This window comes from Oncorhynchus kisutch, linkage group LG15, assembly GCF_002021735.2.
Source record: "Oncorhynchus kisutch isolate 150728-3 linkage group LG15, Okis_V2, whole genome shotgun sequence".
In the NCBI taxonomy this organism is placed as follows: domain Eukaryota; kingdom Metazoa; phylum Chordata; class Actinopteri; order Salmoniformes; family Salmonidae; genus Oncorhynchus; species Oncorhynchus kisutch.
Window position 1 is genome coordinate 41178916 of NC_034188.2, and position 27345 is coordinate 41206260.

At 41.3% G+C, this 27345-nt stretch overlaps 1 protein-coding gene and 1 long non-coding RNA gene across 2 annotated transcripts in view; one reads left to right on the forward strand and one right to left on the reverse strand.

The window, feature by feature from the left end:
* LOC109905300 (zinc finger DHHC-type palmitoyltransferase 9) overlaps positions 1-21612 on the forward strand; it is a 45665-nt gene extending 24053 nt beyond the window's left edge. Inside the window, exons 3-9 of the mRNA XM_020502594.2 lie at positions 6637-6795; positions 8265-8402; positions 10370-10418; positions 10733-10835; positions 17076-17179; positions 17578-17665; positions 18174-21612. Coding sequence (XP_020358183.1) covers positions 6637-6795; positions 8265-8402; positions 10370-10418; positions 10733-10835; positions 17076-17179; positions 17578-17665; positions 18174-18380 — 848 coding nt within the window. The 3' untranslated portion in view covers positions 18381-21612. The remainder of the gene's footprint in view (positions 1-6636; positions 6796-8264; positions 8403-10369; positions 10419-10732; positions 10836-17075; positions 17180-17577; positions 17666-18173) is intronic.
* Positions 19666-25792, reverse strand: LOC109905301 (uncharacterized). Its single transcript, XR_002257247.2, has 4 exons — positions 25704-25792; positions 24982-25117; positions 24785-24857; positions 19666-24578 (listed from the first exon to the last, which is right to left on the reverse strand). It is a non-coding gene; the product is annotated as an uncharacterized LOC109905301 (long non-coding RNA).
* Positions 25793-27345: the final 1553 nt, after the last annotated feature.

Here is a 27345-nt window from a genome sequence, read left to right on the forward strand (position 1 = left end):
ATGGCACATATTGCACTTTTACTTTCTTCTCCAACACATTGTTTTTGCATTATTTAAACCAAATTGAACATGTTTCATTATTTATTTGAGAGTAAATTGATTTTATTGATGTATTATATTAAGTTAAAATACGTGTTCAATTCAGTATTTTGCAATTGTCATTATTATATATAAATCGACCGATTTTAATCGGTATCGTCTTTTTTTTAGTCCTCCAATAATCAGTATTGGCGTTGAAAAATCAGTCGATCGACATCTAGTAGAGACCAGAGCTTCAGCCTGTTGTTTTAATTCGTGTGTGTTATGCTTTATATCGCTAAAGGTTCATCTTCCATGCTGTTCTGAGCTCATCCCCTAGTCAGATTTATTTTCTCCAATCTGAAGTGTACTGTTTCAAGCCTTGACGTAGTTTGAATTCATTGGTTTGGCCCTACAGCGAAGCATTGTGACGTTCTCATTATCTAAACAACATTAGCACAGGCACTAATTATGAAGGCACAACCAAATAGGGATATTTTGCAGACAATCTTCCTATGTTACTTTGTATAACCTAGCCAGATGTGGGTCTGAATGAACTTGCTGGACATGCATGTAATGGCTTTTGTTTTGATTACCTGACCGCTCCCTAGTGGACTATCCACAATTTTTTTCCATTATTTCAGCCAGCTTCTCTTTTCTATCTCTTGAGGAAAAAGCCTGTCTCCTCTGCAATAGCCATGCCACAGCCCAACCCTCCCTCCCTCTCTAGCTGTTCAGTGTGCAGCCTCTGTCTGAGCGGTGAAGATTCACATTGCCCTCCATGTGTCCCTATTCTCTCTCGTTACGGTCTAGAGGCGTGGGTGGGGGGGGACTGGTAAAGGTCCTCTCCAGATGACAGGACAAGGCTGTAAATGATTGCCGCTGCTGCAGGTTGTCCACTGGAAGTGCCTGGGCTGGCAGCATTCCCTTTGTCACGGCTTTGACTCGAGCGTTCCAGTCAGAAAACACTGAGATGCATGATAACGGCTATTGGGCTAACATGCTATTGCCTATTGGGATGATATGCTCCCTTTGTGACTGCTCTGACACAGGCCTTCCAGTCTGACTCCATAGAGATATATGCTAATGGATTTTTAGCTAACAACTTACTGTTGGGCTAACATGCTATTTACTGTTGGGCTAACATGCTAATGAATTTGGGATAACGTTCTCATATTTGGGCTAACAATGGCCGCAATGGCACTACTTAGAACAGCGAGGCCGTTCAGTTTGTGACATTACCTTGTTTAGCAGATGGAGTATGTTGAGCCACAGATTGCTTTGTTGTCGTGCATCGATCCTTCCCTGATAACAGATTTTTCGCTCCTCCCAAACGTGTCTTCCTCAGTGTAAACTAGTACAGAGCCCACACGCATACCACACCTTCACATAAAATGACAAGAGATAAATCGCTCAAATACCAAAAATAAGTCACATCCTCATCAAGCTGTTTGTACGAGAAAAATAAATCACCAACTTCAATTCAGCTTGCCTTTTTAATTAACAAATCAAATCTTATTTGTCACATGCGCTGAATACAACAGGTGTAGACTTCACCACGAAATGCTTACTTACGAGCACCTTTCCCAACAATGCGGAGTTATAAGTAAGAAAGATTTTGGACACAATAAAATGAGGCTGTTTTCACGCACACTAATAATAATATTACACGGATTATAGCAGTAGGCAGAGAAAGGAAATCGTCATGTAAAACCCTTACCCTGTTTATCTTAAAATTGAAGTAAGCATACGCTGATTTAAAACACCTGGTTTTCTGAGCAATATTTTGAATTATTAGGACATGAAAACAGCTTAATCACCGTTCCAGTCGTATATTTGATCTGCAGTGGTAGCCTCTATCTTATGTGCGAGTGAAGTGGGTTCAGAAAAACTGAAAGAATGCATCTTGGAAATAGTTTTCACATCCAAACTGTACATGTCCGAACCCCGAGTCAAATAACTTGGCAATAATATGGTCGCTGTAGTAGAACGTTTATTTTCTTCTGGATTTTCTGCATTTATCAAAAGTCCCGTCAAGTTGTCTGATTTTGATGTGTCCATGTAAACAGGATTATTAGGGGAAATTGTTCATCTTCCAAAGCATGTCAATATTTTAAACTATTGCGTTAATCTGACTATCCACCATAATCGTATTATTGTGTGCATGTAACTGCTCACTGAGTGCACAAAACATTAGGAACACCTTCCTAATATTGAGTTACACCCCCTTTTGCCCTCAGAACAGCCTCAATTTGTTGAGGCATGGCATCTACAAGGTTTTCGAAAGCATCCCACAGGGACGCTGGTCCATGTTGACTCCAATGCTTCCATAGTTGTGAAGTTGGCTGGATGTCCTTTGACCATTATTGATACACACTGGGAAACCTGGCAGCATTGCAGTTCTTGACACTCAAACCGGTGACCCTGGGACATACTACCATAGCCCGTTCGAAGGCGCTTAAATATTTTGTCATGCCCATTCACCCTCTGAATGGCACACATACACAATCCATGTCTCCTCCCCTTCATCTACACTGATGTGAAGTGGATTTAACAGGTGACATCAATAAGGGATCATAGCTTTCAACTGGATTCACATGGTCAGTCTGTCATGGAAAGAACAGGTGTTCCTAATGTTTTGTACAGTCAGTGTACAAGGAGTACTGCTACCAGGTACGAGGTAGTTGAGGAAATATGTACATGTAGGTAGGGGTAAAAGTGACTAGTCAATCAGGATGGATAACAGAGTAGCAGCAGTGTGTATGTGGTGTCAATATACGTGTGTGGTGTCAATATAAGTGTGTGTGGGCAGAGTCCAGTGAGTGTGCATAAAAAGGGGGTCAATGCTTGCACTCCAGTACCACTGTAGCAGAGTGTGGCTTGGGTGGCTGTAGTCTGACAATTTTTAGGGCCTTCCCTCTGACACTGTCTAGTATTGAGGTCCTGGATGTCAGGGACTGTCCCCAGTGATGTACTGGGCTGTACAGTTGGATGCCAAGCAGTTTCCATACCAAGCGGTGATGCAGATAGGCAAGATGTCCTCAATGGTGCAGCTGTAGAACTTGAAGAGGATCTGAGGGCCCATGCCAAATCCTTTCAGCCTCTTTAGGGGGAAGAGCCCTCATCTGCCCTCCTTTTTCCTGTAGTCCACGATCCGCTCCTTTGTCTTGCTCATGTTGTGAGAGAGGTTGTTGTCCTGGTGCCACACTGCCAGATCTCTGACCTCCCTATAGGCGGTCTCGTCGTTGTCGGTGATCAGACCTACCATCGTTGTGTCATCGGCAAACTTTTTTATAATGATGCCGTTAAGAGTCGTGCGCAACAACACTGTCGTGGATGAACAGGGACTATGCACACACCCCTGAGGGGCCCCCGTGTTGAGGGTCAGCGTGGCGGGTGTGTTGTTGCCTACCCTCACCACCTAGGAGCAGTCCATCAGGAAGTATAGGATCCAGTTGCAGAGGGAGGTGTTCAGTCCCAGGGTCCTTAGCTTAGTGATGAGCTTGGAGGTCACTGTGGTGTTGAACACTGAGCTTTAGTCCATGAACAGCATTCTCACAAAGGTGTTCCTTTTGTCCAGGTGGGAAAGGTCAGTGTGGAGTGCAATAGAGATTGCGTCACCCAGATGGGCACGGATGTTTTGAGCCCAACGACGTGTATAAAACCCTGTATGACTGACAGGTGGCGCTGTAAGATGGCTACACCCCACCGTGTAGCCATCTTGGTGGTAATCCTCCATTGTAAAATAAAAAAAATAGATTTTGGAAGCTGTCGAAATGCATTTTTATGTCTACATTTGTTGTTTATGTTTATTCTATTACAGACACCTCAATGTATACTTCAAAATTATATTATGTGAGCAAAAATAAATAAAAATATGCCTTTATAAACTATTCACACCCTGTGAGATTCAAATTATTTTGACATTTCTTGTCAACGATCTACACAAAATACTCAAAGTGGAGGAAAATGTTATACATTTGTAAAAATATTATGTTAAATAAACTACTAATATACAGTATTTAAGCTTGCCATAACAAAGGGGTTGAATACTCGAGACATTTCATATTTTTATTTGAAATACATTTTTAGAAATGTATAAAAACATTGACATTATGGGTATTATATGTAGGCCAATGACAAAAAATATATATTAAAAACATTTTAAATTCAGGCTGTAACACCAAAAATGTGGTTGTGAATACAGTGAAGGCACTGTTTATATACAATACATTTTTGGAGAGTACTAATGTTACTGTCCCCACTACAACAATAAAGTACTTAAATACATGTAATTTCGTCCTTGAAACATTTAATTGAAATACTGTAGAATTCCATAGAGGACTGTGCCATGTGGCGCAGCGGTCTAAGGCACCGCATCTCAGTGCTACAGGTCACTACAGACCCTGGTTCGATTCCGGGTTGTATCACAACCGGCCGTGATTGGGAGTCCTATAGGGCAGCACACAGCTGCGGTGCTGTCACTTGGCCCATTAGTGGCTAGTTCCTAGAAGAATGCTAACAGTATAAGATCCTCATGAAATACATAATGAAATTGGGCTGATGAAGACCGGCTTTTCCCAAGGGACTGCTAGTGTAACCAATGTGAAATGGCTAGCTAGTTAGCGGGGTGCACGCTAATAGCTTTTCAATCGATGAGACCTTGAGGTAGTTGTGCCCCGGGCCACGGCTTTTGAGCCCTGGGTAACGATGCTTCGAGAGTGGCTGTTGTCGGTTTGTGCAGAGGGTCCCTGGTTCGAGCCCTGGTAGGGGCGGGGAGAGGGACGGAAGCTATACCGTTACACTAGCTAGCTACATGAATCCACAAAGCAATGGTTTTAAGTAGAAAGTGGTTTTGATTCACATGTGATTCGATTTATTAAAAGTTTCTTTCACTATGTGAAGAACACATTTGACCGCCATCTTGTGTGCTGTACACTATTGATTTGGCCTGTTCAGTGTTGACTTTTTTTTCATCAATGGCGGTATCAAAATCCTTATTATATTCTGCTTTAACCATGCAAAGACTTTGGAAGTGTTATGAAGTGGTATGGCCTATGAGGTGGTAATGCTTTCGAACTGTAAATGTTCGATTTTTGGGTCAAGTTGTGCTGTCTTCACCTGTCCTAGCAGGTATTCCTACTGGCAGTATTCAGTCATGTTATTCCATTTATCCAAATGAACCATAAAGGAAAGGTTCAACCATTTTGAATGTTTTATAATGTTATATTTTCTGATTTGATCTATCGATTCCCTGGATCATTTCATGTTTTCATGTGTATCTGAGTGGACGTAGCAAAGTGATAAAGTCGCTCAGACTGGATGTTAACAGGAATACGACTTTTAGATCGGAAACGTCTATTAAATGTCAGATTTCAGTACTGGCCCGATTTTCATAACTCGGGAGGATGTCTTCTCTCGAAAGAGCAATTTATCATATTTTTGTGATATTCTTACCTCGATACATTTTTTAAATTTAACGTAGGGTATAGCATATTTTTCCTATTTTTCTCTCTTTTAGTCTAGTGACTTGCATGGTGCCTTTGCCCAGAGATATTATAGAAATGAGATGGGAATCCAATGAACAGAAGAAGGTGTTACGCCCCACCAGGCATGACTGACCAATCGCGTTCCCGTTGTCATGCTGCGTCTCGCAAGTTCATTATTTCACATCGCACATCTGTTTTATACTTATTGTTGACGAAATTCGTGTTAATGTTGGTTTTGAGCTAGCGCCCAATAGACTCACATTGAAGGGGGAGAGCTCCTTGTCCCAGAATCGTCCAGAATGCACCAAGTGGCCCATTGACGTAGCACGACAACATTTTCCCATCTCCTCAAAAGTATATAAATTATGCCGTTGAGCATGTTCGACTCCACTCTGAGGCACATCGATATTCAGGTTGAACATGGTGAGATTGTCGACTCCTAAATTGATTAGTCCAGTGTGTTTAGGCGACGTAAGTTAACCAGCAATGTTACATGCGGATATTGTCTTTGGTGTTATTGCCTAGCCAGCCAGCCCATCGAGAGAACATTGCAACAGATTCCCACAGCTATTTCCCATGTTGCTACCAAAGTCATAACCCCACAATGAAACATTTGTTCACAAAAAAAAGTGTTATTTAACACTGTAAATTCTAAAGGAAGAAGTAGATTTTTCCTTTTAAACGATTTAATGTTACTGTAAACAGGACTACATACCCTGGCACAACAAGACCCATCGTCCCAGGTCCAGGTTAATACATTTAAAAAACAACAGTCCTGCTATGCTTAAACATCATGGTAAATAACTGACCGGTGTGTGTGGAACCTTGGACTGAAGCGACATTCTCAAGGTTCGACGATTCACATTTGTGTGTGCTTCCAAGTCTGGTATATTTAGTTGATTTAATGTCATTTTCCTGTGGTCGATCTATGACTTCTAACTTGTTAAATGCGGATTATCATCCATGATTAAGACATGTCTGAAGCCAAATTATAATTATTCTTGATTTTAAAGGCAATTTAGGCTTAACCTGCGTGTGAAACTTGCACTACACAGTATGAACATGAATAGATATGACTCCATTTGTTAACTGAATATAATCCCAAATGGCCACCTTTTTGTTGTCTCAGAGGCGGCTAATGGGAACGTCCCGGCTGGGCAGCGGCCTCCACCCCGGATCCGCAACGTCCAAATCAACGGGCAGATCGTCAAACTGAAGTATTGCCACACCTGCAAGATCTTCCGACCGCCTCGCGCCTCACACTGCAGTATCTGTGACAACTGTGTGGGTAAGAGAGAGCACTCTTCTCCCTTCAGTCAATTCATCTTGTTCTTATCATGAAAGAAGACTCAGTCCGAAAATAACATATTCATTTCAATTCACTCAGAGACTGGGTATTGTGTGAAAACTAGCCTTTTTTAATCAGCGTGTGAAGGACACATTCTGCTGATGCAAGTTTGTATTTGTTTGCCCAAGCCTTGAACTTACCTACATTTATTTGTCAGTGTTTTAGAATTTTTTTATTGGAAATAGTTTTAATCTAAACCTCTATTGATAATTTCCATATCCGGAGATGGGACATTCTACAGCTGAATGGGTTTCCAGTGGGGATTTGGAATGCTGCCATGTTTTATTCATTCTCTCCAGATCTCTACAAAGTACTCTTTTGGAATCTTTCTTGAGGATAGTTTTTCCATGTGTGGGCAGAATAACAGTATTTTGGCTAGTCATGATTGAACCATGCATTTGGCCTTTAAACATCAGTTATTGTGTATTACCCCCTCCCCCAAAATCTGTGTGCTGTGTCATGCTGGTCACACACAACCAGCATGACACAGCAGCCTGGGACAGCCAGCCAGCCTCCTTATGGCTCAGGCCCCTTCACTCTGCAGTAAGGGATCAATATGATCAATGAATCAATAAAGGCTGTGGGTTTAATGGTCATCTGTCTTTGCACAGGAGTTGGACAAAACAAAATACATGACCTTTCTTCAATGCAATCAAGTCTGTTGCGGTATTGTAAGGAATTAAAAACATAGATTTTTTCACATATTTGAGTAAAACTAGTGGGTGTGGTTAATAGCTGGAAGGAAGGTGTTTTCCATGAACCTGTCGTACAATATCTAATAGTTGATTATACACACTGGGCTCTTTTCTATATACAGTACATCAACAAATCATATTGATGGTTTTTCCTCATTCCAGATATGCTTCAATGCAGAAGTGCCCCACCTGCATGCTGCCATCATATATGTTTTAATGTGTACGTGTTGTCTGCCACAGGGATAAAAGTGTAAAGCTGTCTGACCCTGGATAGCTTCACTCTGGCTCTGGTCCTAGTGTAATGAAGAAACAGGGGTCACTATATTTAGATCAGAGAAAAAGGAATTCTAGGGAAATGGCTCTTATTTCCTGTCAACTGCGTGCTTGTGTTTGAGGGATTGGGACCTATTGTAAGCAGAGGACATTGGCTAATAGCTACTTTACTTTTGTTGAACTTGGTTGTTATTGTCAGAATGAGTTTTCAATGACTACCCAGCTAAATCATTAAAAAAAATATATTTTCATTTTTGTTCAACCTTTAACCAGCAGAACTTTGGGGAAGGGTCTATCCAACGCACTCATTGACACCTCCACAAGTTCAATTGAACTTAGTTTGTTTTTGTGTGTGTGAAATGTACATTTTGATCCCGTGGCCACAGAACCTCTTCCCTCTCCTCTCCATCTTTGACCTCCTCCCGCTCCTCTTCTCCACAGATCGTTTTGACCATCACTGCCCCTGGGTGGGCAACTGTGTGGGCAAGAGGAACTACCGCTACTTCTACCTGTTCACTCTGTCCCTGTCCCTGCTTACCATCTACATCTTCACCTTCGCCATCGTACACGTGGTGATGCGTGAGTGCTGTTGTTCCTTCATAGTTTCGCTATATAGGTGTCGTCGAAACCAGAGCAGAATAGAATAACAAAAGCTAATGTAGATTCAGGTCAGTTTCAGACCATGGCAGTACTTTTAAGGCTGTGTTTACAGATTTGGGCGATAGGACATTCACAGGTGTGCGGGAAACCGTGACAGTTGAGAGAGTGTATTAGATTGGGAAGGGTCAGTGAGAGAGTGAGGGATGCGGATGAAAAAGAGACCTAGTTCAGCTGAGGCTTGACTGGAGCGTGAAGTGACATGCAACAGTATCTGCCTGGATGACCCACTCACTCACTCACTTCCCTTTGATCTGTTCCTATACGTGGGAAAAGCAGAGGGCATTTACAGTCAGGATAATTGGCTCCAGGCTTGTGATCTTAATTCAAGCCACAGCCTGCGCACTGTCAATGTCATTCCTAATTTGAATGAATAGTTTTTTTTATTTTTTATGGTCGAGTGAGTGAGTGAGTGAGTGAGTGAGTGAGTGAGTGAGTGAGTGAGTGAGTGAGTGAGTGAGTGAGTGAGTGAGTGAGTGAGTGAGTGAGTGAGTGAGTGAGTGAGTGAGTGAGTGAGTGAGTGAGTGAGTGAGTGAGTGAGTGAGTGGAATATGTAAGTGTACGTCTTGGAGCTTATTAGGAGTGTGTGTGTTTTCACCGTGATCATCCTTGAGATGTTTCTACAACTTGTTTTGGAGCCCAACTGTGGTAAATTCAATTGATTGGACATGATTGGAAAGGCACACACCTGTCTATATAAAGTCCCACATTTGACAGTGCATTTCAGAGAACAGATCTGGGGAAGGGTATCAAAACATTTCTGCAGCATTGAAGGTCCCCAAGAACGCAGTGGCCTCCATTCTTAAATGGAAGAAAATCGGAACCACCAAGACTCTTCCTAGAGCTGGCCGCCCGGCCAAACTGAGCAATCGGGGGAGAAGGACCTTGGTCAGGGAGGTGAGCAAGAAATCAAGGGTCACTCTGCCAGAGCTCGAGTTCCTCTGTGGAGATGGGAGAACCTTCCAGAAGCACAACGATCTCTGCAAGTTTACACCAAGTAGGTTTTTACGGTACGGTGGCCAGACGGAAGCCACTCCTCAGTAAAATGAACAGAATAGCTTGCTTGGAATTTTCCCAAAGGCACCTAAAGATTCTCAGACCATGAGAAACAAGATGCTCTGGTCTGATGAAACCAAGATTGAACTCTTTGGCCTGATTACCAAGCGTCACGTCAGGACGAAACCTGTCACCATCCTTACGGTGCAGCATGTTGGTGGCAGCATCATGCTGTGTGGATGTTCTTCAGCGGCAGGTACTGGGAGACTAGTCAGGATCGAGGCAAAGATGAAGGGAGTAAAGTACACAGAGATCCTTGATGAAAACCGGTTCCAGAGCACGCAGGACCTCAGACTGGGCAGAAGGTTTACCTTCCAAAAGGACAACGACCCTAAGCACTCAGCCAAGAAAACGTAGGAGTGGCTTTGGAACAAATCCGTGAATGTCTGAGTTGCCCTGCCAGAGACTTGAACCTGATCAAATATCTCTGGAGAGACCTGAAAATAGCTGTGCAGCGACGCTCCCCATCGAGCCTGACAGAGCTTGAGAGGATCTGCAGAGAAGAATGGGAGAAACTCCCCAAATACAGGTGTGCCAAGCTTGTAGTGTCAGACCCAAAAGACTTGAGGCTGTAATCGCTGTTAAAGGTGCTTCAACAAAGTACTGAGTAAAATGTCTAATTTTAATACATTTGTAAAAATGCCTAAAAAACTGATTTTTGTCATTATGGAGTATTGTGTGTAGATTTATGAGGGGGAAAAAACTATACATTTGAATCAATTTGAAAATAAGGCTAACTAACACAGTGGAAAAAGTCAAGGGGTCTGAATACTTTCTGAATGCACTGTATATGCTCCACAGAACATTCTTTAACTATGTGCTCCTCTCTACAGGCTCGGTGGACTCTGGGTTTGTGAAGACACTACAAGACACACCTGGGACATATCCTTTCAGTTCCACATAAATCTACAGTTCACAATACCATCTGGTTATTGACCCATAGGGCCACTGTAGTTTACTTTTTAAACCTAAAAGAATCAGACATTCATAATAATCGTAAGATAGACAGGTTTAAGTCAAATCATGTTATATGAAGTTATAAAATGAATCATCCCTGGGGCATTTAACATAAAATTATCTAAATCAGTAGTGATTGTAGTAACCGCATGTTCAACAAAAGACCTATCCTTGACCTGTGGACTTAGCGCTTGTAGTACTGTTACTGTTTCTGTTCTGTTTCTTTAACCCCATCCCACTGTGCTGGAAGTGTTGGTGTGCTTCTTCACCTTGTGGTCAGTAGTGGGACTGACAGGCTTCCATTCTTATCTTATCTCCCTCAACCAGACCACCAATGAGGATGTGAGTAGATCTATTCTCTACCATTCACTACTCCTATTACAGGGGGCTGTGTCTCAACCGTTTAAACTGTCTGCCTCTCCTCTTTTTATCCAGCACGGGTGATTATGGAGATGAAGGAAGGAAGGATGTTTTAGATTATTTACACAGCTGGTAGTCTCAGAAATCATGAGGGATTCTCTTGGTAACTTCGAAAAGGGAAAAATAAATCCAGGAAGGGTCCTCCTCAGACAACTCTCCCAAGAAATCATGAGATTGGGTAGGCGGGGCGTAAAATGCAGACAGGAATTGTGCATATGAAAAAGTCTTACCATAGATTGTAGGCAGACATGACAGAACGTTGCAATTTGAAGCCAAAGTTTGCAGGCCAAACCTTTGCAGTAGTTTTTATTCAAAGTTGACGCAAACTAGCCACTTGCGAAATGCACTTATTCAAAATATTCTAGATACTATTTTGTCTGAGGGGTGTTTACGCTAGGGCAACAAGCGGATAAGGCAGTGACGTAAGAAAGCCGGACGTCCCACCTTTCCTCTATGCTAAACTGATGTTGTCTAAGTACAGGCGTGCCTGCTGGAACATTGGCACGTTGTAGGAGGCAACTCGTCTAATGTAGCGACTACACAGTCGGGACTCGAGTTAAAGTTTTTACATTACCACAGATCTGGGATCAGATTAACGCTATCCCTAATCCTAACCTTAACCATAATGCAATAAGACCTGACCCTGTGTCAGTTGATAGGAGCTGCTTCACTCCAGTGGAGTGCTAACATGGCATGGCTGGAAAGATAAATATACACTCAGGGTGGGTGATGTAAACACTCAAGTTCTCCAGTCAGCTATCACCTTGGGAACCACACACCCTTTTTTTCTTTGTAGCCTTGGGGGGGGGGGGGGGGGGGGGGGGGGGGCTAGTATTCAATCAAATAGACCATGGCAATATTTACTCTGTCTTTGTTTTCAAATGCAGGCAAAGACTTCTTATTCTGAGGAATGCAAGGCCTTGTGAGGGAAGTCTACCTGTACTGATCGTAGGTTTTTATACAGTACCCAAGACCGGTGTGATTTCATGACCATGGTGGGGGGACAAAGCTTTACTGCCTGACTATGGCAATGCAGAAGTGATTTAATTCTAACTTCAAGTTTGATTAATAACTACATAGCAGTCTTAGACACTCACATCCATTGGCATTACATAAACAATAAATCATCAACAAGTTTACAAAAGCCTATTGAATAGTGAGGACAATTCCATGGTAGCATAATGACAATACCATGAAACTAAAGTTTAACAAACCATACAAGTCTATATGCACAAGGACTACTTTCAACCATTTCCAATGAAAATGGTACAAAAACAATTTTTACTTGAACAACTGTGCAGATGTACATTTTTGTAACAGAATGATGGTAAAAAATATATATATAATTAAAAGCCCTCTATTTGTGACCACGTTTTTTTTTTTTTACTCTGTTAAATATCTCTCCTCTGAATTAAAATTCAAAGATGTCTGCAAAAAATAATGGCTATGATGAGTTTGGTAAGTGAAGTGGATTAACACCTGATAACAGAATGACTGTAGCCGAATAGGTCCTGATTTGTACTACACAGAAATGCATCGTGATGGATATGCGATGCGTTCGTTGATGTGTCCTGTATAGGTACACAAAAGTAGAAAAATGTCATTTCCTCCTTTACATGTTTGGGTATATTTCGACACATTAGTTATTGAAGGTATTTGTATCGTTTTGTATATTCAGTGTGTATCTGATGTCTAACCTCCTGAAAGGACCGGTCTAGTATATTTCTGAACACCCTGAGGAATTTCTGTTTCCATTACATTCACCAGCAGGTAGGGTTTCAAAGGGACGGTATATTACTGGAAACCTCCTAAGTTTACCAGTAAACAACCAGAATTTTGGTAACTTGTGGGTTTTGAGGGAATTTTATCAATGACATCTAGTGGCCTTTTTGGGTACTTCAGGTTCACAGCTGTCTGTAATTATCTCTGTCCCCCTGTGTGGCCTTATCACCTGTAAAATATATCAAATAAGATGACTTTAAAATAAAATATAACAAAGCTGTAAAACATCATTTTAAATATAAACCGTGAACATAGTAAAAACTATTGATGTCTAATATGAGGGTTTCAGCATGAAATATATATATATTTTTTTACACACACTTATTTTATTTTGTCAATAGGTCATGTTGTAAATGTTTTGGTGCCAATCTGGTTGCAGTTGTGAAAAAAGTCAATAGCTAGAAGAGTTGCAGAGTTCATTGAAATGAATGCAATTGTTGATTAGATGCTTTTTGTCATTAATTACGCATTTTTCTCTTGAACCATATGGTCTGTCCACTAGAAACTGGACAATATGTGCGCTACATGACCAAAAGTATGTGGACACCACCTCCACTTTCTGGGAAGGCTTTTCGCTAGATGTTGGAAAATTGCTGTGGGGACTTGATCTTACGCTTGTGTGCGGCTGCTCGGGCCATGGAAACCCATTTCATGAACCTCCCGACAAAGTTATTGTGCTGATGTTGCAGTTTGGAACTCCGTAGTAAGTGTTTCAACCAAGGATAACTATTTTTATGCACTTCAGCACTCGGGGGGGGTCCCGTTCTGTGAGTTTGTGTGACCTACCACTTTGTGGCTGACCGACCCGTTGTTGCTCCTAGATGTTTCCACTTCACAATAACAGCACTTACAGTTGACTGGGGCAGCTCTAGCAGGGCAGAAATTTGTCGAACTGACTTGTTGGAAAGGTGGCATCCTATGAAGTTGCCACGTTGAAAGTCACTGAGGTCTTCAGTAAGGTCATTCTACTGCCACTGTTTGTCTATGGAGATTGCATGGCTATGTGCTCGATTTTATAAAACTGTCAGAAACGGGTGTGGCTGAAATAGCCGAATCCACTCATTTTGAAAGGGTGTCTACATACTTTTGTATGTAGTTTGTGTGCGTTTGTCTTGTTTTTGTTCAAGGATAAATGACCTAAATGACTGTGGATTACCTGTTAATTACTGAAGATTCCGCTGACTTTGGTACATTTTGGGTACCAGCTGGATACTAGCTGGACCAGCTGGATACTAGCTGGACCAGCTGGATACTTCATGCATTGTTAACTCTTTGTGTGAATAATTATTTCCATTTTGGAGAAATATATCCTAGTATCACTACCCGTCAACACAAAATTGTGTTAAAGAATTTGGTCATTTTAATGACAATATGCCCTGCATACATGCATATTAACATACCTATCTTATACTTTGATCAGGAATTTATTAAATCCCTCACCAGATATTTTTTTGTAGGTCAAGTGTAACCCTGTGGGATTACAATCTAAAAATGGAACCGTACTTTTGAATAAGGAAATTATTTTAGTAGGGGGAGGCAATACTGAATATCCCCTATTTTTTTAAATGGTAACCAGACAGGCAGTGTCTGAGATCTGTCTGTAAGGGTATTGTTTGCTTTTGGCAGAAGTAGGGTTGAGGTCTATTCCATTCCAATTCAGTCAATTACAGAACTGAAATTACAATATACCTCATTGAAAAGAAATGAATGGACTTGGATTTCAGTTCACCGAATTGAAATGGAATTTACCCTGTGTGGAAGAGATGGCATAAGAAATGTATTCCTTGCTACAGTGCCTTCAGAATGTGTTCACACCCTTTGCCTTTTTCCACATTTAGTTAAAGCCGGAGTTTAAAATGGATTACATTTAGATTTTGTGCCACTGATCTACACACAATGTAGATCATTTTTTTTGTTGTTGACATTTTTACAAATGAATTTTAAAAAATTTAATCTGAAATGTCTTGAGTCAAGAATTCAACCCCTTTTATGGCATGCCTAAATACATTCAGGAGTAAAAATGTGCTTAACAAGTCTCATAACTTGCATGGACTCAACATAAATTGCTATTACCCCATCTCTGTACCCTACACATAATTGTGTCTAAGGTCCACCACTAGAGCAGTGAATTTAGAGCACAAAGACCAGGGAGGTTTTCCAATGCCTCACAAAGAAAGGTATTTTATTTTAATTTTAATTTCACCTTTTATTTAACCAGGTAGGCTAGTTGAGAACAAGTTCTCATTTACAACTGTGACCTGGCCAAGATAAAGCAAAGCAGTGCGACACAACAACACAGAGTTAGACATGGAATAAACAAGTGTACAGTCATTAACACAATAGAGAAAAAAAGTCTATATACAGTGTGGGCAAATGGCGTGAGGAGGTAAGGCAATAAATAGGCCATAGTAGCGAAGTAATTACAATTTAGCAGATTAACACGAGTGATGGATGTGCAAGTAGAAATACTGGTGTGCAAAAGAGCAGAAAAGTATATAAAAACAATATTGGGATGAGGTAGGTAGATTGGATGGGCTATTTAACAGATGGGCTAGGTACAGCTTAGTTAGCTGCTCAGATAGCTGATGTTTAAAGTTAGTGAGGGAAATAAGTCTCCAGCAACTTTTTACAATTTGTGTCAGTCATTGGCAGCAGAGAACTGGAAGGAAAGGCGGCCAAAGGAGGTGTTGGCCTTGGGGATGACCAGTGAGATATACCTGCTGGAGCGCGTGCTACGGGTGGGTGTTATCGTGACCAGTGAGCAGAGATAAGGCGGAGCTTTACCTAGCATAGACTTACAGATGACCTGGAGCCAGTGAGTCTGGAGATGAATATGTAGTGAGGGCCAGCCGACTAGAGCATACAGGTTGCAGTGGTGGGTGGTATATGGGGCTTTGGTGACAAAAGGGATGGCACTGTGATAGACTGCATCCAGTTTGCTGAGTAGAGTGTTGGAGGCTATTTTGTAAATGACGTCGTCGAGGATCGGTAGGATAGTCAGTTTTACGAGGGTATGTTTGGTGGCGTGAGTGAAGGAGGCTTTGTTACGAAATAGGAAGCAGATTCTAGATTTCATTTTGGATTGGAGATGTTTAATATGAGTCTGGAAGGAGAGTTTACAGTCTAGCCAGACACTTAGGTAGTTGTCCACATATTCTAAGTCCGAACCGTCCAGAGTAGTGAAGCTAGTCGGGCAGGCGGGTGTGGGCAGCAAACGGTTGAAAAGCATGCATTTAGTTTTACTAGTGTTTAAGAGCAGTTGGAGGCCACGAAGGAGTGTTGTATGGCATTATTGAAGCTTGTTTGGAGGTTTGTTAACACATTGTCCAAAGAAGACACCATTATGTATACATCTGGCCCGTCTGAGTAGAGGTGGAATAGGGAATCACCCGCAGCAAGAGCGACATCGTTGACATATACAGAGAAAAGAGTTGTTCCGAGAATTTAACCCTGTGGCACCCCCATAGAGACTGCCAGAGGTCCGGACAACAGGCGCTCCGATTTGACAAACTGAACTCTATTGGTAAAGGAGACACTGAATATCCCTTTGAGCATGGTGAAGCTATTCATTAAGCTTTGGATGGTGTATCAATTCACCCAATCAATACAAAGATACAGGTGTCCTTTCTAACTCAGTTGCCGGAGAGGAAGGAAACCTCTCAGGGATTTAAAAAAATAGTTTAATTGCTGTGATAGGAGACAAATGAGGAGTGAAAAGGACGTTTGTATAAAAAATATTCCGAAACATGCATCATGTTTGCAATAAGGCACTAAAGTATTACTGCAAAGCAATTCAATTTTGTCCTGAATAGAAAGCATTATGTTTGGGGCAAATCCTACACAACACATCACTGAGTGCCAATCTATATTTTCAAGCATAGTGGTGGCTGCATCATGTTATTGGTATGCTTGTAATTGTTTAAGGACTGTTGAATTTTTCAAGACTTAAAAAAAATTGAATGGTGCCAAGCACAAGCAAAATCCTAGAGGAAAACCTGGTTCAGTCTGCTTTCCAACAGACACTGGGAGGCAGTCACCTTTCAGCAGGACAATAACCTAAAACTCAAGGCCAAACATACAATAGATGTTCCAAAGTGGCCTTGTTAGTTTTGACTTAAATTGGCATGAGAATCTATGGCTAGACTTAAAAATGGCAGTCTAGTAATTATCAACAATCAACTTGACAGAGCTTGAAGAGTTAAAAAAGAATCATGTGTAAATGTTGTACTATCCAGGAATGCAAAGCTCCTTAGAAACTTACCCAGAAAGACTCTCAGCTGTAATCACTGCCAAATGTGATTGACTCAGGGGTTTCAGTACTGATCTAATCAAGATATATTCATTTTTTTTTTACGGGTGGCTGTATTTTGTGTTTTACAGATCAAAGGCTCATGGTCGGGAAAGAACCGGCTGCAAAACCCCTACAGCCACAAGAACATCGTCAAGAACTGCTGTGAAGTGTTATGTGGGCCTGCATACCCCAGGTACTGTACAGAAGGAGCACAATTCTGTGCTCATAGGATTAACTAGTGTAGAAAATACTCTGCTGCTGTGGTTTTCATTTGTTTTTACCCTCTCATGGTCTCTTTCTCTCTTGCTACTTCTCTTTCTTTATCTTCCTCTTGCTAATTTCCCTCTACTATTCTTCTCCTCTATAGCCACCCTCTGGTCCTCCCGCCCTTTCCGACCCTCCCTCGTCTCACTCTCACTACTTTCTTGTTCGCTTAGTCTCTAATATTATTCCTCTCTCTCATGTAGCCTCCCTTTATCCTCCTCCCCTTACCTCCCTCCTTTGTCTTTCTCTCATTTCTCTCTCGCTCTCTCCTTTTCTGTTCAGTGGTGAATAGGGTGTTGTTGATAACTGTCTGTCTCCCCTTGGCAGTGTCTTGGACAGAAGAGGGCTGACGCAGGATGATTTGCCTGTTCCTGCGTCCACTGCCGCCCAGAGCAATCCAGTGCCACAGACCACAGTAAGCCCACGCACGCACGCACACAAATTTACTGTCTGGCACTGAAATGGTTTCAGCTTGCCAGACACGAAGCATTAGTACAGTGAACGTGCATACAATGTAGCCTAAATCAATTGCATAGAGGGAGGAGAGCAAAGGGGGTGAACGATGTACTGTAGAGCAGAAACCATTTTCCTTTTTTTTTTATAAAGATACTATTAATGTACTCTGCAGCTCACAGTTCTGTAGACATTTTGTGTCTGTACAGATGCCATTTTGTACTGGTGTGTAGTCTGTCCTACTATAGCCATTTTGTACTGGTGTCTAGTCTGTCCTACTATAGCTATTTTGTACATTGCAATGTCTACAGTTGCCATCTACTGTAGCCATTTTGTGCCTCACTTTGTCAGTATTTTTTTACTGGTGCAATATCTTGCCTTTTCACATCCCCTGAATTCAAATACAGGGCAGCTATCAATAGTTTAGAGTCTTGTTTCATGTTCCCTATTGTTTCATGTTCCCTCTGTAGAAAACTACAGCTCCACTCATCCCCAACGAGCACACCCCTGACGACGCCAAGTCCAGCATCGCAGACTCGGCCATCTCCCACGCAGAGAAAGGAAGCCCCTCCCCCAAGAAGGAGAAGCCGCCCACTCCCGCCAAAGTCCCGCCCCTGGCCTCACCTGAAACTGACGTGGAGGCCTCCATCATTATCGCCAAGGAGAAGGCGCTCTAGCTGCGTGGTGGGGGTGGAGACTCCTTCCTTGCCCCGCCCAAAGTCAGTTTATCACTAAAATGCTCTGTCTGGACCTGTGAGGAGACACTTTAATCAACCTCTATATGAGTGAAAAGCATCTATCTGCCTGTAATGAGTGGGAAATGACTGCAGGGCTCTCACACCCTGCTCATTCCACCAGATATGTAGAGTTGTTGCCCCACACCAAACCCTGTCTCTCCCCTAACTCAGTGACTGCAGGACTGCTTGATAGACATTCACACTTCAGAAGGGTGGGGTTGGGTATTAGGGGCTGGTGGCTCGGCACCTTTCTCGTTCCCCTGAACATTGCGTGGATAAACACAGAGAATGGTGAAACTGTGGGACGAACTGCGATATCACTGGATGCAGATGACTATATTCCCCGGGTAGTGTTGAGGCTGAGGGTGTCCTAAAATGTGCACCCGTACCCAGGCTCCTCTAGCTTATGAAACCTGTGGACTCGCTCTGATTTAGTTCATTCTACTTTTTCTGTCTTTTTTTTGTTGTTTTATAGCTGTGATGATGACTTTTTAAAATGTGAAAAGGCCAGTTCTAACATTACTAGCTTTTGTGTTGTAAACCCTCTTAACACATACACACTATTAGACCGTTCTCATCTTCTCGACTGAACCACACGAACAGCCCCCTATGCAATTAATGGGAAAGTTGGCCGTTTGGATAATGAGAATATAAGGCCTGACAACTTGTTTTAGGGTGTGTTTTAACAGTAGAACATAGTAGTGAAAGGAAACACTTACCATGGTAGGCAATATCTCAGCCACCATGTTGTCTCTTCCCGGGAAGTCAAACGACAGTACCTGATTTCCACTGATATGGCTGCGTCGAGTTCTATCCTAATTAGCATCTCTGACTAGATTTGTTGAGATGAAGGTGCCGCCTCGGGCTACCGTCCTTCCATTTTTATACTGTTAAAGCAAAAGGTCCAGTTATTCTGGAATAGTTGAACATCCCACATTTGCGCTGACCGTTTGCAGAAGGTACACGCTCAGAGTTCCTGTATCTAGCATTAGAAATGGACACTTTGCCACTGTCCCCGGAGTGTGTCTGGGTAGGCGTGTGTGTCAGTGTTGGGGGCATTTCAATTCAGTCATTTCAAGAAAGTAAAATGAAATAAATGTTCCAAGACACAAACAAACAAAAAAGTTTACCCTCTGAATTGACTGCATTTGTATTGGAAACCCCAACCTGTGTGTGTGTGTGAGTGTGTGACAGAAGGCCTGATTGCTGCTGACAGTGGACACTAGTTACAGTGCCTTATCGAGAAGCTGCGCTATCACATGCGACTATAACTGTAAGGTTGTCTATCTAAAGAGAAGACCCTCAGACTCCAGTTCACGACTCGGGCACTCCAAATCGTACACGCAGACTGTCCAACGAGAAACAACGTCGCTTTTTATAGTTACCAAATGAGACTGCAAAAAAAAAAAAAAGATGAAGTAAAGCCATTGTTTAAATGTACATACCCGTATGTAGGTGTTAAAAAAAAAACTAACTTGGATCTATTTCTGATGAAAAGAGAAGTGACCCAGGTTGTGTCTGTTTTTGGAAAGTGCATGTGTCCAGTGTTAGATATTTGCCTGTGTATGAAGGCCTGCCCTGCTTCTTGCAAGTCATGCAACTCCTGAATTTGTCCTCCTAGCGTTCACTGTCAACTTGGTGTCCTTGCTCCATGTCATGATCCATTGATGAGGAAAGCTTTCATTGTTTCCACGCCTCCATGCCTCACTCTTTCGCCTCCTCTCTTCCAATCCATCTTTCCCAGGGAAGATGTTCTGTTCCCCAGGCAACAGAGTCACGGCCAAAGCCATCTGCGACAGGCTCATTATCAAGACTGAAGCTGCTTTCTCTCTCTTTCTCCTGTCAACACATTCTGTTAATTTCACACCAAATGGAGCAGAGGATTATGGGGGTTTGTGAGAGGTGGGGACAAGGAGGTTGAGAATTGCAGGTGCTTCAGTTCAAGACAACTCGAAGGGACAGGATTCACAAAGGGATAAGTCGGTGAGACTGGCTTGCCTGACTGTTGGGTGATGTGTTAAACTGATAGTGGTTGGAGAGAGTTTGTATTACGCTTTGTGTTGTATGCAAGGCAGAGTAATTGTGATGTATACTTGTATAGAAACAGTATAACCACGTTGACAGTGTCGTTCAGCCTTTTCATATGCCCAAGATAATTGTACCCCACGATGGAGAGGGGACTGTAGATCTGTGTCCGTCCTTTCATTCATACGTTAGTCAGACGCGATATCTCAGACTGCCACTGGCCCTGTATTGATGAAACTTGGGTGAATGATGTATCTTGCCATAGAGATCCAGTATTTACTCAATTATACTGATTGGCCCAAAGCGAAAATGTGTTTAGTCACACGCATTATCTCAATTGGCCCAAATGAGGGCAGTGCATCATGTTTACTATTGCCTTATTTATATATGAACAGAATGATACTGAAATAATCAGATTTAATGAATGGAAAGGATTGCAGAGCTACTGCATAGGGCCAAGCAGTGTGTTTATACTTTTGTTGATTTCATTTCACAAAGTCTCTCTCTTCCGGTGTATTTGTATTGGAAATGTGAGTAGGGGAGGTACTAGTTGTTTCCATCTAGGCCCTTGCAGTGTTTTTCTCACTTTATTTTTAAAATCTGGAGTGGACAAACAATCCGGTGAAGGTCATGGAAGGGATTACTTTAGGGAAGGAAAGATAAAAATCCAAATCCATATTCACTTGCGTAGTCTACAGATTCTGGAAGGATACTTGTGCTGTTGCCCCTAGACGCCGGTCAGGGTCAGTTTAGAATTTTCCCCACCAATGGTCTCTGCGTCCAGTATGAACGAAGTTGGAGGTAGTTTCTGCTAGGCAATGCTAACTAGAGTTAGCAACTTCCTTCAAACCGCACGCAGAGCGACACAAATGCTATCCTTGAGTTCATCTGAGTCTGGGGAAGAAGTAGATAAAGGTTCCCATTGACAAAATCCCAAAGTATCCCTTTAAGGTTAGGATTGGGGGAGGGGAAGCCGATCCTACTATAGATCTGTACCTAGGGGAAGTTTTACCCCGGAGCTGCTGAGAATGTAAGCCGCCTTCTGAAATGGACAACAAATGGATGTTTTAATCAAATAGTGGTGTACAGTATTTCCTGAATGTGTGTGTATTGAGAAGGCCTTTCAGGAAATGTATTAATTTGTATTTTTTTTTAATCTATTTTTGTCTTTCGGAGCAGTTGTTAGGTCTATCCTAACCAATCCTATCAATTTAAGTTGATTTGTTTTTTCCCGCCCCCCTGAATAGTATTCTGTCCTAGCCAGTTGTAAAAAATTCTCTCTCCGTAGATAACTGTGCTGCTGCATTGGTGTCAATGGGAAGTGTGACCGTATTGGTGATTGTGATTTAACAAATGAAAAAGGGAATGTTCATGTTAAAGTTTAAGCTGGTTGAAAGATAATTGAAGGAATTGGACCCTTGTACTATTAATGTCATTGTTATGGGCATATAGTAATTGTCGATACAATGACTTGGGAAGTTTGGACTTTTTTCTCTCAATGTTTGGATGTATGATTTTTGATTTATAATGTGAAAAGTACGTGACGAGGGTCTCCGATCTGAATGCTCTGATCTACATAACACCGTACATAATGCAGTAGATACAATACCACTGATGGACTAATATTTATGTTCACATTGTTTAGTAATAACATTGTGATTACGTATATTTCATGATATTTCTCACTTCTTTTTACATGATTGATTGACATGTCTGGTAATTGAATGATGTTGTCATTATTATTAATCATCTTGTCTCTGAATTATTGCATGGAAAGGATTTTGACCGCTGACTGCCAAATCATTTTCATACATGGAGGGACCAGGAAATCTGGTCACAATACACACAGTGGAAGGATAAGAGACATTTTAAAAACCATGAGTAGACACAGAACCTTGAACAGATAGTAATTGGATCATCTTGATCAGATCGTGAAAACCACATGTTAATGCAAGGTGCAACCAGGGCTATAAATAGACATTCTTTGACATCAGCGAGATTGACCCTCTAGTCCCCATCTCAGTGACTATTCACCCGCTATTTGTTTGGAGTGGATATCTCAGAAATGAAGGTGTAGCGAAGGTATGGCTACAGCTACGCCATATTCTGACCTGGACTTAATTCCCTTATAATTCCACCACCTTTATGCGTGAGGAAACCAGGAATAATGGGGCTATATTCAATCCGCATTGCAAAAGTTCAGCTTTACAGCGTGACTGAAATGTAATGGCAATGTTCCTGCTTTAGCAGAGACTGCATTCACGGTAAACGCTGCATATGTCGGCTCAATCGGAAATTCACTTTAGATTTATAGCGTGGAATCTGTAAGCAGCTTTACAGATTGAATAGAGCCCAAGGTCGAGCGAACCTGACGGCTCCAAGTAGACAAAGCATCTACTTTATATTTTCTGATAGAATATCCATGAACTGTAATTTATAAATTGATAAGCGCTAGGTAAATGAGCAATCCTTTTGGAGAAGGGGATTGTAAATAAACATAGCAATTGTTTTTGATGATTTTTCCATATGATCCTGGGAGAAGAAGGCAAAAACCAGTCATGGAAGGAAGCAAACTGAAAATCATAACATGACACGTATTGTGGCCCTTTTTCCACAGTGAAGTAGGCTATACATCAGTGGCGACTGGTGGGAGGATTTATAGCAGGACGGGATCATTGGAATGGAATGGATGGAACGGAGTCAAACGTGGTTTCTATATGTTTGTGTGATACTTCCATTTATTCCGCTCCAGCCATTACAATGAGCCCGTCCTCCTATTCATGGGTTGCATGTTTGGTCACAATATTGTTTTGAACGTTCTGTCGTGGAAATTCTTCCATATGGGACACTCAATGTATAATTTAAGATTGACTTCAACAGTTAACTGGAGCGGTTCCAACAAACTTGATGCACCATTGTGAACGTCTGTCAGAAGCTCTAACGGGGCAGTCCCTTTTAGTTCCTGTCCCTATTCTGCAGACCAGTTATATTTCTATGATTTCGCTTATTCATCATTTATAATTAATTCATCATTAACGTTTGCTTCATTCATGTGACCGACCAATACTAGTTCATGCATGTGACAGACCAATACTGCACAAGGCTTCGTCTCCCTAAGCTGAGCCCTTGAAACAGGTCTTTCGTTCTCAGAACAAGGGTCTGGGCGTACTGCCAAATTGAACGAATCCACACCATCAATATCTGCAATAAGTAACTTGCATGAGCACAGAAATTGGTTATTAGAAAAGCACAAACATTTTTTTTTAGCACTCAATCTGTGCTAATTATCATTACATTTTCATTTAAATATTAGATTATAGCTTCTATCAAAAGGTTCTGTACTCCTATTAAAGTAAGGGAAATCAACACAAAACCAGACACTTCATTATTTCAAACCCTTCATTCTGCGTTCTACAATCCTTGTAAAACCATGGCTTTAGACCTTCGGTTCATACAGTTACACATATGCTTCATTACACAATTTCATTTATGGATTCTGGCAATGACATTTCAGCTGGAGCTTTTGTTGCGAGTGGCATGTTAAGGAAAGATCGGTATCTCAATGTATTTCTAGTTTAAAGTAATATACATTTCGCAGTGTGCAGACCTCTACAATTAACCTGATACCCCAAATGAACAATTTTGGATAAGCCTAAATTAATTACGGGCATGGTTGACCACCCTCCTCCCTCCCAGCATTCATTCTTCTGGCGTTTCAGTTCGTCCTCCCAGTGGCACAAAGTGGATGGCCCTTGATAATGTCCCGATTTTCTCTCACTTGAGCCAAAACTGTGTTTTACAGTCCATTATGTATTTTCCTACCAGTACACCTGCAGCATGAGAGAAGTTTGGATGGGATCTCTCTCCATGCTCACTCCACATGGATCCATGTCGCACTCCTGAGAGAAAAGGCAGTTGATGGCTTCGACTGGATGCTTTGTACAGATTGCTGGCTCGGATTCAGATCTCACGGTAGAAGTGGAGAAGGACCATAGTGAACGCCATTGTTGCCATTACTTCAGCCGGTTAGAGGGGATGAGGTTTACACTGTTCTCAGTCAAATGATCCCTTCCATGCATCTAGACCACCATCTGTGGTCACCTTCGCCATAACCTCGAGAGAGGACAGATCAGAACAACAGTTTAGGGCATTTCTGATCCCGGAAATCCAGACAATTTATTTATGACAAATTATTCACTGTATGACAAATTAGTACTACTGCCAACATTCTTAATACAAATGTCAAAGAGAATAATACAGTCGAAACCATTTTTTCCCCCCAATTGGCTTATACTCCCCTATCATCTTGGTGATCTCACCACAGAGTTACAGGGTCGGGGAGTCGGAGGGCTAATTCTTAGGGAGAAATCCCGGCCATCCAGCAAACCCAATCTGATGAGATTTGTATTGAAGCAAGACAAAAACAAAACGACAGCAATTACACTTCATCATATATCACTCGAGGTGGGGAAAACTTCAATCAATTTGGAGTAACTGTCAATCATTAACAACATACCTTTTTTCCTTTTACAGGGAGGCATGGGAAGAAAATCTATTTGCATATTTAGCAAAGAGCTCCAGGGAATTGGTAATTCCCCCTTTTGGACACGACTCACATCGTGATTCATGCGCCCCCCAAAAAACAACACTGCCTGTTAATTAAAATAACAAATCAAATTAGAATTGCAACCCTTGATGTCTCTATCTTAACTTAACTCTCTCCCATAAGGTAATGGTAGAGTAGACGAGACGGGTGTCCCTCATTCAGGGTCAGCTCTCTCTCTCTCTCTCTCTCTCTCAAATCACACATAGGACTGTTGATGATAAATGATACACTTCTTCCTAATTATAAGTGTTTAAATCATTTAAATCTCACCCAATGTCTCTAGTCTTTCCAGTGATAGTGATCAGGCCTCACCAGAAAGTCAGAACAGATGTCAAAGGTCATTCATCCCCATTGAGTGTTTATTTCCCTGTACCACACGTTATTTAACGATATTTCAAACATATTGTGTATCAGGTTTACATTGGGTTTTTCAGTACATTTCTTATCAAGAGAATTGACATGTGTGCAAACAAAACTCTGATAATAGATACTTCAGAAAAATGAATTTGTGTGCCCTTTAAGGTGCATCCTTTCTAACCTGTGAAAAACTCACTAATATAAAAAGACCCCACGCAATAAATCAGTATCAACACCACTAACAAATATAAACTAAACAAACAAAATGACCTTACTTTATTTGGGGCTCCTTTACCAGCCGGATTCAGTTACCTTCATACTAACTTCAAGGCACCAAAAACTTTGTAGAGGACATTGAAGAAGCCCTTGAAGAAAGAAAATAAACATGTAGTTAGTTTTCACTATGCTACATTTTAATCAGTCCTAAACCTTCTTAATCATTAATCGAGTTTACTGCATCTTGGGCAGGAAGTCTTGATAAAACCATGCATATACAGATTTAAACTTCAGACACATCAGCTGATATGATGTTCCATAAAGATGAATAGGCACCTTCTTATTTAACTATTGCGTTGACATACAGTCCTGTGCTAACTGTCCCTGGGACATAAACTAGTCAAAATATGAAACCTTTTGTTTAACAAATCTGCTAAGATCTTCAAAAAGTCAGTAGTTGGTACAAAAAACATTAACTTGAATATACTTCAATTTGGGACACAGTTCCACGTAATGGAAACAGATTATGTTTGTAGATATTTCCTTCTTACTTATATAATTTGTGCTACCCAAACTATAGAATTTTAGTAATAATAATTGGAACTTGTCAAATACGTGTCTTATTCAATTATTCATACCTCGATCTCAAATGTACAACTATAACCTTGTTTGAGTTCAGTGAGTACTGACGGCTATCCATTGTTCCACAGGAAACTTATCTCTAAACCCAAACACCAGATGGCGGCCTCTAATTTAATGTCAGTCCCAATGTTCCATCCCTCTGTTCATCATGTGACCCTTTCTATAATGAAACATTTACAAAGATTTTGCATTATTAAAGTGCTATCTGAAAGCCACTAATATTACCATTCACTTTGTTGCTTTCTCTGTTTCCTTCAACTAAGACTACCTTCTTTCCCAATAGGAAGCCCTTCTCAATCTCTACTGCTAATATACTAATTTCACTCTCAAACAATGTTCTGCTTTTCCCCCTATTGCAAGGTTTAAAAACATAACTTTGTCAGTCTTGGAAGCCATTGTTTTTCATTTTAGTCTACCTTAACAATGTTACTCTATATAATTATTTCTGTAGTACATTCACTTTCTGCTTCACACTTATTGCATGTCTATGTACGTCATGTAATGCGCTGAATTTTTATTAAATACTGACATTTCAGAGGGGAAGAGAAACTTTGGAGGCAGCGTCCTTTTTAAAAATGTATCTCGAGGCTAGTCTCTTTCTAGGATCAACTTTCACTATAATTGTGCTGGCACTGTAGATCAGTCCCCTATATATGGCGTGCTCTGTCCATAATACGTTTCTACCTAGCAAGTTAACCTCCAGTAACCCATTATACATTCATACATTGTTACTTTATCAAATCTAGTAACCTATTAATTTCTCATAATATATTTTACACCACATACCTACGTCTACGTGTGGGTGTGCAAGTTGTATATGTGACTGACGGGCTCGAATCGGTCTTATGGAGCAAAATATGTAATTGTGTTTTTTACATTGGATGAAAGTAGAGACTCCGAGCTAGAAAACAGTATTTCATACACTACAGCTGAGAAACAATGGGAAAGTCATTCTGCTTTGAAAGTTGATAAACTTGTTACCTCACTTTTGAGAAAATGGCCTTTGAATGTTTTGGTACACCCACTGGAGAGCTCTTCTTTGTCTATACCCATTCAGCA